The sequence below is a fragment of the Scomber japonicus genome, chromosome 6 (genome assembly GCF_027409825.1).
Source record: "Scomber japonicus isolate fScoJap1 chromosome 6, fScoJap1.pri, whole genome shotgun sequence".
Taxonomy (NCBI): Eukaryota; Metazoa; Chordata; class Actinopteri; order Scombriformes; family Scombridae; genus Scomber; species Scomber japonicus.
The window spans coordinates 8,867,071-8,879,036 of NC_070583.1; the positions used below are offsets into that span (position 1 = coordinate 8,867,071).

The following is an 11,966-nucleotide window of genomic DNA, read 5'->3' on the forward strand; positions in this document are numbered from 1 at the left end:
TGTCTGGTATTGTGTGGGCTACGTAATTGCGCATGGCTGTCATAGCTGGTCCCTGAACAGCCAGAGGACACGCACACAAACACACGCGCGCACACACACACACACACACACATACTCAGACTGAGAGAGACAGAGGGAGAGAGAGTCATGTTTCCATCACTTCAGAGGACATCATATTGACGTAAATTCATTTCCTGTAGACTTATCCTAACCTTAACTATAACTAACACATGCCTAACCCTATCCATTCCCCTGACCTTAAAGGGGACCTATTGTGCTTTTTCTTATTTTCAGTTATATAATGTTACAGTGTTGTGTGTTCATATAGATGTGGCCAAAGTGCCAAATAATGAGGTAAATGTATGTAGAAGTAATCCCTGTGAGCAAAAAGCACCAATTGCTCTGAACACTCCGTTTCCAACTGTTTTTCTACTTTACACCTCAGCTGATTTCTTTATATGCTCATCTGCTCCATGCACAGCACGCAAGTTCACTGCGCCGCTTCGCTAATATTATGGTGTTTTCCATTGTTTTGGGAGACAAAGCACTATTGTATTGTACAGATGTTTGGCAAATATTCACCTTTGAGTTTTCAGATGATGAGCCTCCATTGCAAATAAATGGTGTCCATAATCCAAACTGTAAATAGTCCACAAGTACTAGAGAGAGCTGGTGAGTGGTACAGGTTAGGTGTGATCAAGCCTTTCTTGAAGTCCTTCTCCTTGTGCTTTAACTTGTCCTACATGATGGCACTGTTTCCTTCTGTCACAATGAAAACTGCACCTCTTCCAGGTTTTTCTATCTGGCAAAGCTCATAGGGATACAAAGTGATAGCTCGTGATTTTGACCCTGTGTTTGGCTACGTATGCGCATGTTAGGCTACTGGAAGGTCAAGGCCATGCATTTTATTTTACTCCTTCTTCTTCTTTTAACATAAGGGACAATGTGTCTCTTTGACTTGTGTGCCTCACCTCGTTGCTAAATGAAGCAAACTGCAATCATGATCAAAATCGCTCAGTAAATGCATGGTGTTGTTGCATTGTTTTGAGGGCCGGTTGGAGGTGTGCTTGTCGTCTGCAGGTCTTCATCAAATATCATCATCGCTGTGGCTGTTTGTGCTTATACTGTTCCTCCCTGCATTATTTCTAACCCAAATATCTCAATTTTTTGTTGTGTCGACTGGTATTTAGCGCGACTAAGCAAACTCCGCTAATTTGGTGAGGAACATGTTTAATTTCCTAAATTTAGCCATTTAAAAGTATTTAATATGATGCAGTAAATAATGAAATATTTGGGTTTTCATCAGCAGTAACTTAACACAATTCTGATACGGAACAGATTGGACTCAAAAAGACTGGAGCTAAAACTGCCAGTTAGAGACAGAGGCTTAACTGAGGGGCTGCATAAAGGACCATATGAGATAGATGGAGATTGCAAAGATACTTTAGTGGAGCCCCAGATTAAAAATATTGATCTGGAAACATAACTTTAAACCCAGCCTTCACCTTAAAATTAATGAAGTCGTGCTTTTTATCTCTATAAAGGAGGCGAATCCCCACAGCATGACTGTAAATCGATTTATGTCCCCACAACATGAGGAATACCTGGACCACACACACACACACACACACACACGCACACACACCCTCTCTCTTTAACTGGACTTTAAGGCGACACACCGCCGCCTCTTTCTCTCTCTCTCTCTCTCTCTCTCTCTCTCTCCACCTCTCTCTCCCTGTTTGTGGGATGCTCGGGCTCTCTGGATGGATGAGCCCTCGCATCGGAGTCACCACCATTACATCATCCGTTCCCACACAGTCGAAAACACGGAACGAGAGCTTTTTAATATTTAACCGGGATCCCGATCGTTCAGACCGAGCGGCGGGCGCCCTGCTCTCCATAAAGGACGCTGTGCAGTGGGGATTATAAAAACACATCAGCAGCGTCTGCGGGGATGATGGCGTTTCAATGAACAGGGAGGAGAGGAGGGGGAGAGGAGGAGAGACGTGCGCCGTCATCAGCATCTGTCCGCCAGCTCCCTTTGTGTTCATCGGAGAGTGTGAATGGCGAAAGATGACATGGCAGAGGTAGATTTGGCATCAAACGGAGCGGAACCCCCCGGCGAGGCCCCCACAGCGGTCCCCTACGAGGAGTACGAATGCAAAATCTGCTACAATTATTTCGACCTTGACCGCAGGGCTCCTAAGATCCTAGAGTGCCTCCACACGTTCTGCGAGGAGTGCCTGAACACGCTTCACCTCCGGGAGGAACGGCCATGGCGCATCAGCTGCCCCGTCTGTCGCCACCGGACTCCGGTGCCAGATTATCGGATACAGAACCTGCCCAACAACACCAAGGTGACGGAGGATTTCCCCCTCTACATAGACTCGGACCCTCTCCCTCAGGACGCTTTGCCTCCGTACCCTCCCCCCCTGCACCCTGCTCTCGTTGCGCTCCGCCGGGAGGAGGCGTCGGGGACGTCCAGCGCCAGCCAAGCGACTCCGTCCACCACCGTGTCCACAGCCACGACCCTCTCCCAGGACTCGGTGCGCTACGACAGCTGTCAGAGCTGCAAGAGAGTGGCGCTGACCACCGGCTGCGTGTGCGTGATCTTCTCCTTCCTGTCCATGCTGGTGTTGCTGTTTATGGGCCTGATCTTTGTGCACAGTCACAGCATTCCTCCCTCGCCAGCGGGACCCATTTGCTTGTCGGTAGCCAGCATCCTGGCCATGTTCTCGGTGGTCGTCACATGGCTGATCTGCTGGCTTAAATACAGACCGGACCATGAGACAGGCCGCTCATCCGCTACCAGTAACTCCAGGAGAAACGCTTGATAGGCTGCTGGCTGTGCTGACTATTGATGGAGATGTTGTACTGTGGGGTTGTGTGGTTATGTACATATACTGGCAACTGATACTCCTGCTCCCTTTACTTTTTCTAGGAATAAATATCGTCCTAAAATGGCCTTTTATCAGTATAGCAAACACCCAAAAGGCCTTCCTGTTGTTTGGAGCAATAGGCCGACACCGATATGATCCTTGATAATCTTTTTTCCTCAAGTTTATTCACTTGAAATGGCAGTGGGCTCCAGCTGACTGGGCGTCCTGATGAATGAACTCGTCCAAGACTACTTGATGTAGGGTGAAGCTGTGGTTGGCTTTGATGACTGAATGTGAAGTGCTTATTTCCCACCCTATCCTGATAAATATGCATATCCTCCACTCTGCCACTCACTGTATGATAACTGTCCATGATGATTCACTCTTATATCTCAACAAAGCACTATTGTATTGTACAGATGTTTGGCAAATATTCACTTTGGAGTTTTTAAGGTGATGAGCCTCCATTGCAAAATAAGTCGTGTCCACAATCCAAACTGTAAATAGTCCACAAGTACTAGAGAGAGCTGGTGAGTGGTACAGGTTAGGTGTGATCAAGCCTTTCTTGAAGTCCTTCTCCTTGTGCTTTAACTTGTCCTACATGATGGCACTGTTTCCTTCTGTCACAATGAAAACTGCACCTCTTCCAGGTTTTTCTATCTGGCAAAGCTCATAGGGATACAAAGTGATAGCTCGTGATTTTGACCCTGTGTTTGGCTACGTATGCGCATGTTAGGCTACTGAAAGGTCAAGGCCATGCATTTTATTTTACCTTTTTTTTTTAACATAAGGGACAATGTGTCTCTTTGACTTGTGTGCCTCACCTCGTTGCTGAATGAAGCAAATGTCATAGTAATTATGATCAAAATCATGCACGAACCCCCCCACCCCCACCCCCCCTCCAAAAAAAACCCTGCAACAGACAGCATCCAGCTGCGGTGTCGGCAGGGATTTCCTCCTTCTGTCACATCATTTACACGTCGGAAGTTGAAAACAGGGTTTCCAACATGGAGCTGCCTCCCACCCCGACCATCTTTTTATACTTATGAAAAATGTGGGTCTTTGCATCTGGCTTTGAAGAAAGGTCGGGAAAGATATGGGTGTCTAAATGTGTTTTAACAGGTAATCCCAGGCTAAAGTCCACCTTCAGCTGCTTCCAAGTCTGAGTTAACTCTTTAGCTTCCTTCAGAACCCCAATGCGAGAATCTAATGTATCTACATCTTGATAGATGAGACACAGCGAACCACTCCTAAAAGGATACATTTTGGTGTCTTTCTGGCCCTTCTGAGATTGTCAAGTGTGATAATTATCTCTAGAAAGAGCCTCGTCAGCTGTGTGGCTGAGATTACAGAGGTATACTGCACAATCAGAACCTGCACAAGTCAAATATTTGACTTTACAATGCAAATCTTCATGTAATTTGCATTGTCTACATTGTGTGTCTGCATCGCAACAAACACTGAATGAAGTTTTTCAGTGAAATCAGCCTCAGACAACACAGTATAATCAAAAAACTTACAAGTCAAGGGCCTATTCTGGGAAAATGTAATATTACTGTGAAGCGTTGGTGAATTCTGTATTTCATTGTTGTTAAATCTATATAATTATTTATTTATAATACAGTATTCTTGATTATGGCAAACCCTTACACTGACAAACATGGTAGTGGTCCATGGAGCATGTGAATTGCACTCCTGGGGTTATGCTCTGGCTCCCTAACCCTCCATTGTCAGCATCTAGGTGTTGAGATGAATTCAATTCAGACACCAAAGTGTTTCTTTTGTTTTTTTTAACTTAGCACTTATTACCCTCATGCACTCATTGTATCCCCCCACCTCACCGCTCAGGAGAGGGAGAGGGAAAAAAACAAAAAAACAGCTCAATATGATTCTTAAATATAACCCCACTCAATCTGATTACCTCGCTTGCTTCAATCATCCTGCTCAGCCCCGCCCCCACACCCACCCCCACACCCACCCCAACTTCTAGATGATGCACTTTCACCCTCTTATTTGACACAAGTAACGGGGGTACCTTTGACAAAATGTAAGCATATTGTATTTATTTCGAAGGACTTAGAAAATGTTGTTGGTTTTTATGAGAATCTGTGGATGTTGTTAAAGTACCAAAATGTATTTGCACAGAGAAATGGTCTTGGTGTGTTATGCTGTTTTACATACATAAACACATTTCAGTAATAAAGGAAACGTGAATACCCATTGCATTTAGTCATTGTCTCAGTACAGCTGATAGAATAGCCTGCTACCAAGCCTGTGTTTTATCATGCTCGCTCTTACATAATGACTGGTAATATAACTGAATGTGATCCAACTTGACACATTTAGTATCCTGCTGTGCATCAAATGTGCCCCCTACTGGAAGACAAAGGATGCTGCATGCTGTAAAAAGAAAAAGGAGAAAAAAAAAGAAAGAAATGAAAGCAGTAATCCCTCCCCTCAGTGTCAGCTCTGTGTTTAGCTGCATTTCTCATGTAGGTGACTAAAGCTTGATTAATAATAATAATAATAATAATAATAATAATAATAATAAATACAAGTAATAATAATACATTTTATTTGAAGACACCTCCCTGGGCACTCGAGGACTTGAGGACACCATACAATAAATAAACGAAACAATAAATAAACAACACAACAGATAAAAGACAGTGTAAAAGAGATTAAAATCAGTGTACTCAGTGTTTACAGAGTAAAATGAGATAGTGCAGTTCATGTTAAATGAGGTATGCAATTCTGAATAAGTGAGTTTTTAGCCTTGATTTGAAGAGATAGTCCACGTTCCTGATGTCCAGTGAAAGTGAGTTCCAGAGTTGGGTAGCAGAGCTTCTGGAGGGGTGGGGGGCAGAGAGGTGGATGGAGGAGGTTGATCTGAGGGAATCTGGAGGAGGTCAGACAGATAAAAAGGGGAAAAGTTGTGGATGGCCTTGAATGTAAAGAGGAGGATAATGAAGTATATGCTGAGCTTGACCGAGAGCCAGTGGAGTTGCTGCAGAAAGGGGGTGATGTGGTGGGTGGAGGGGCGATGGGGTGGATTGAGGGGTGATGTGGTGGGTGGAGGGGGTTCTGGTGACAATTGGAGCTGCATAGGTCTGAACCAGTTAAAGTTTTTGGAGGTATTTGTGAGGTGGACCAAAGAGAAGGATGGTGTAGTAATCCATGTGGGAGGTGACAAGGCTGTGTACAAGAATAGCAGTGGAGTGGGGAGGGAGGGAGGGAGGGGCGGAGGTGAAATATGCAGACCAGGTGATGTTATTAATATGTGATCGAAAAGAAGCTTTGTAAAGGGTTGATTTTGTGCCAATAAGAAGAAATACAGTTTTGTCACTGTTTATTTTGAGAAAGCTGGAGAAGAAACAGGATTTGAATTTGGTTGTTTGAATTGGATTTGCTGGAGAGGTAGAGCTGGGTGTCATCAGCGTAGCAGTGGAAATTGGTGTCATATTTGCGGAAGATATTGACGAGGGGAAGGAGGTAGATGATGAAGAGAAGGGGCCCCAGGACGCAGCCCTGGGGTACACCAGCGGTGACGAGGGACGGCTGGGAACTGAAAGATTGGAGTTGGATGAAGTGAGTGTGGCCTGAGAGGTAGGATTTAAACCAGTCGAGGGGCGTGTGTGCGATATTAGTCTGTTGGGGAGGATAGTGTGAGAGATAGTGTCAAAGGCTGCACTCAGATCAAGGAGGATGAGAATAGTGAGTAAACCAAAATCGGCTGCCAGGAGGAGGTCCTTAGTGATTTTGATTATTATTTTATATTATTTATTTTATAGTTATTAGGATCAGCACCAGGTTTTTTCAATATTGGAGTGATGGCGGCGGTTTTGAAAAGTCTAGGAACGATTCCAGTAGAGAGTGAGGAGTGGATGATGGCAGAGATGAGGGGGGAGCAGAGAGGGGAGGCAGGCTTTCACCAGAACTGTGGGGAGAGGATCTAACTGACAGGTGGAGGGCTCGGACTTTCGGATAATGTCTGAAATATCTGAGTCTGAGGGGAGCTGAAAGGAGGAGAATGAGTGAGATGTCAAACAGGATTCAAGGGAGGTGCTGAGGGAGGAGATTGGGCCCAAGCACAGGTGGAATCTGATGAATTTTGTCATTGAAAAAGGACATCAGGGAGTTACAGAAAGCAGTTGAGTACAGGTGGGGTGGGAGAGAGGCCGGGGGTCTGGGAATATTGTTGAGAAGAGCAAACAGTGTCTGGGAATTACCTTCATTTGAATAGATTATGCCGGAGTAGTGGTGGAGTTTTGATTAAAAGCAAACACTGTTTATGCAATAGGTGCTGGATACTGATGTGCTCTTAGTACCACAGGGTGAGATTTTTCATAGTGTGTTTACCTGCTCATACAAGGCTCCCTTTTAGTTGACTTAAATTAAGCCATTCAGCCACAAGAATTTTCCCCTCATAAAAATCTTTAAAAGATTTTTTTTTTTTTCAAACAAAATAGATATAAACACATGCTCACCATTCACCGTCTAATTAATGGTTCATCTTTAGGGCATAAACTGTAGGCCTATGTATAATAACCCAAACTTCCATGCCTCATAAATTTAAACTGTCACACTGACTCAAAAATATACTTCCTTCCTCTCTTTCATACTTTGAACATAAAAAAGTAAACAAGTCTCAACTGATGGGTGGAAACAGCGCAACACTAAACTCTATTGTATCTGTCGGTCTTGCTGTATTTTTCAATTAGCCACAGTTACACTTATTACTGGGAAATAGTTGGAGGCAAATGTGTGTTTCAAATTAGCCATGACAACAAACAAAATCACACTATATGTTTTTATAAGGCTGGGCAAATTAATGATAATGGATTTCATTAGATATTTAGTTGTATCATTAATGTGTACTAGACATATAATAGTAGGAATTCCTATTCGCTACTGAGGTGCAACATAACATGAAACTATCATTCAGCAGCAAGTTGACAGTACAGCACAGAAGAACAGCATACGTATACTGACTTTCTGGTGTGTTTTGTTTTCCCACGTCATACTTTGTCGGTTGTCAGTAATACATTAGGCTTCACCAACTTTTCCATTTTTGAACTATGTCAGGAATCTGTAAATTGTGATAAAAATATACTAATAATTATGTAATAAATTCATTTTAATATTTAAAAATGTATAAACTACATGAACCTACACGGATGTTAGGATTTTACCACTAATAAATATGCTGAGTACAATAACACATCACTACATACTCACTTTTCTATCAAATAATATTCAATTGATGGTATGAAAAATACAATAAAGTTTACAAAATCACTCTGAAAACTCCTCACTCATTCACACACAAGTTTTTTTAATATTGTGTTTAGCTCAAAGGTACATCCAGATAGCGGAAGGAGTACTGAGATCTTTCAAAAAATAATAACAACACGCTATAGGCCATAAAAAATCTCCACGAGTAAAAGTCAAACATTCAAAAACTCAACTTAATTAAATTAGACGTATAAGGGTTAAAATATCAGTAGTAAAAGTATAGTAATAGCACTTTTCAGAGTGTTATGTTTATCATGTACAGGCCTGTATTATTGCAATATTATTACTGAGGCGTTAGCGTGCAAGCACCGTTTATGCAATTAATTTTAGAGGCCTACATTGTTGCTTACTCAATAACTGTGCATCAAACTTCATAAATTGATCATATATCTCATATGCTAAAACTTCAGAGTAACTAACTCCAGCACTGGGTCATATTTAGCAGGGTAAAAAAAGTACAACACCCCTCCGAAATGTAGTAGAGTTGAAGTATAAAGTAGCATATCACGCACAGTCCGCCACACTGTATGAATTATTAGCCCAACATGGTGCAACAAAAACTTAATTGATTTGACAAATATGTGTTTGTAAATGGGCCTCCACGCACACAGCATGTGATGCAACTCATTTATTTCTCATCAAGCAAGATTTCTGACTTTGAATTTCATCCTCCGGTAATGGATTGGACACGGAGATTCAGTGTCGCTTTAAAAGAAAAGGGCCGAGGTATGCATCATGCCTCACTCTGTTTTTCATTTGCCCCCTCTGTTTTCTAAGGCTGTAATATCCAATTTCAGTAAGATCACTGACACTCCCAAATCGACACGTTCGTCTACGTTAAAAGACTGATGCTTTCCCCCCCCTCCTCTTCATTCTCCTCCTCCTCCTCCTCCTCTCTTTAGGAAATTACTCAAAACTAAAGCGAGAGACAAACATAACTCACATCTCATACATATAACTATAAATCAACTTATCCTAACATGCTTTCTATGACTCAAACTGATGAAAACCTTAAAAAGCGTTAACTATTCCTTTTTTATTTGCGTCCATCCAGCCAAAGCTCATAATAAAAGCACTCGTGAGATGAGAATTTGGCATGAATTATAGACTGGAATAATGATTTACAACAATATAACAATTAAGCAATTCTTCAAGGCTCATCAGCTTCATTACAAATGTAAAATCGGTCAAAAACAAACTCACATTTCCCCCTCTCTTTGAAGTTATGACAACTTGCAGGACTCAATTATCTCTTCGCATGATAATCATCTTCTGCCTGCAGATAATGACAATCTCCTTAGCAGGTGAAAGACCCCCGTTAGCGCTGCTTATTTTAAACCCAGCGTCCATCCATTGTCCGCGCGCTACTCCTGACAGCAAGGACAACATTTGAAGTTCTTTTATTTTTGGTCAGAAGCCTTGCTCAAAGAGGCGAATGTTAATTGAAGGCTACAGTACTTAAAGCCTGTGGGATTCCTCTTCAGTGCGTAAATTAAGGTGAATGACAGTGAACCCCAACGGGGGGGGGGGTCTCCCTATGTAGTAGAGGCCCCTGTTATTGCTCCGTATAGGTAAGTGAGCTGAGACATGAAAGAGTTGGTCAGGTGCGTGGGGCGCCTTTCAGTTATCCTTCTTGTTGTTGTTGTGCATGAGTCACACGAAGAGGTTTCAAGTCTTCAGAGGTAAGGGGAATATTTTCTAACCGCCCTTCCATTCACGGAATATTTTTGAATATTTTGATCGTAAATCTATATATTTACCAATTTGTTTTTATCGTCTTGAATTCTGTCATGATTACTTACTTAAAAGCCCACCTGGTCGACGTGAGGGAGAGTTGGCCCACGTTTCCTCTCTGCCATGTGTCCAAAATCAAGAATTGGATTAAATTAATGGGAATTAAATTTGAATCAGGAGGCTTTGCAGCAAGATTCAATTCGAAAAAAGCCTTTCTTCTTCTGGTGAGGACGGCTTACTTACTTACTGCTGATGGACAGTGAAGTAAAACGAGCTTTTGTCCTATTTCAAAGCACAGGAGCGGAACCTTTGCTTCAGTGATTGATTAGGGACTGAGGATGCTGTGACCCAGCTCCTTAAAAAAAAGAAGAGCTTCTTTCTTTTTTTCTCTTTTTTTTAAAGAGAGAAACAACCCCTCTTTTCCCTATTATCTTTTTCTGAACAGCGGTGACAATATTGATTATTAGACATTTGGGGAGGAAAATAGACACCGCTCTATAGTGACACAGAGCTAGACTGGCTTTACGGCCGCCCTGGCGTCGTATCCTGCTGTGGCGCACGTCCCCCTTCGGACTGTTCTCGGCTGGCTGGTGCTCAGTCTGAAAACCACAATAAATTCCTTGAGTTGCGCACACTTTAGCACCATTTGTGTCATATATGAGGGCATGGGGTGGAAACAAATTAGAGGCCGCGTGCATTCAACAGTTTGGGGATGATATGCCGCAAAGACTGGGGACAAAAAAATGAGCAATAAATGGATGTCATTTGATTTAAATCTGATTTGTTCTTTGATTGATATTAGCTGGGGTAAGCAAAATAAAGTGGAAACTATAGAGCAAAATAAAGTGGAAACTAAATAATGCCAGGAAAATTGGGGGGTGCTAGTGCGATATATGTGCAATAAAGCGACCGAATATGAAAAGTTTGTCAGTGAATTTAGTCAAATTAAACAGATACATAACTAAAATCAGTTGTAATGTCAGATATATGGATAGCTTATATAAGAAAAAATAAAATATAACGAAATAACGCAATGAAGTATTTATAAATGATTCTAGGCCTATATATTCACTATTTGCTGTTATTATTATTATTTTGATGCCACTGGTGTTGTGTCGGACTGACAAGTGTTTCTAATATTTTGTCCAGCTCAGTCACATATATGGCAAAGTAAATATTGTACACGCAAAAGTTATATACATGCATTTATTATGTGTTATAAGATTGCAGTACATTGTATGGTTTCTGTTATTCAGTGTGTAGTAGACTAACCTCAGTGAAAGCAGGGGTTTTATTAATCTGTGTAGCCTATTCATTCAGGGTTTTTTTTTTTATTAGAAAAGAGGAAAATGATTAATCAGCAGTGATTTACTTGGAAAAGCTCACATCAGGACCAGTGTTTGGGTGTGTGTGTAAAATAGTTGAGTGACCCACTAATATTTTACCACATAAACTAAATAATTAGGCTAGACGTCGTCAGTCATCATTTGTTACTCTACTTTCCTGCATGTAGTTCACTCAGCACATAAAGGGGATTTAGAGAGTATTTGGTGGTTAACAGTACATGCAGTGACTCTCTGTGCCATAGCTCTCTCTCTAGTCAATTGACGCCTCTGTCCTGCTGGAGCAAAAATGTGACAGCGCCCCTGATAGGACGAAAGTTTTTAGCTTCAGCCAATCACAGCACCCCGCCGCGTACCGGGTGTACCCACTCGACCAATCAGAGCCGGGAGCGCTGACGGGTAGTGAGAAGAGCTCCGCTACTTTTGACGGTCTCCTCTCACTTTGAACCGGTGTCAACAAACAACAACAATATTTTCGTCCTGGCTGCACCGCCGTGGCATCTACATTTCCTAAAAAAAACCCAAATACTGACGGATAAAACTGAGGAAACTGAAAAACTGACTATTTTTAACGTCCAACAATCATTTTTTCTTCTTTTGTCGCCGTCAGTTTTGACTCTTCAGAGTGCTGTGGTTGTCCCGGGGCACTGCTTGCTTTTAGCCCGGGTGCGGCTAACCCTAACCGAGCCTAACCTTCCAGGAAGCTTCCCACGGG

The 11,966-nt window shown here is 42.3% G+C and overlaps 1 protein-coding gene across 1 annotated transcript; it reads left to right on the forward strand.

Moving 5' to 3' along the window:
* Positions 1–1,924: 1,924 nt before the first annotated feature.
* On the forward strand, positions 1,925–3,631 carry LOC128360662 (E3 ubiquitin-protein ligase rnf152-B). The gene has a single exon (XM_053321148.1). It carries the CDS (start codon positions 2,064–2,066, stop codon positions 2,832–2,834), a length of 771 nt encoding a protein of 256 aa, XP_053177123.1. The 5' UTR covers positions 1,925–2,063; the 3' UTR covers positions 2,835–3,631.
* The last annotated feature ends 8,335 nt before the right edge of the window (positions 3,632–11,966 follow it).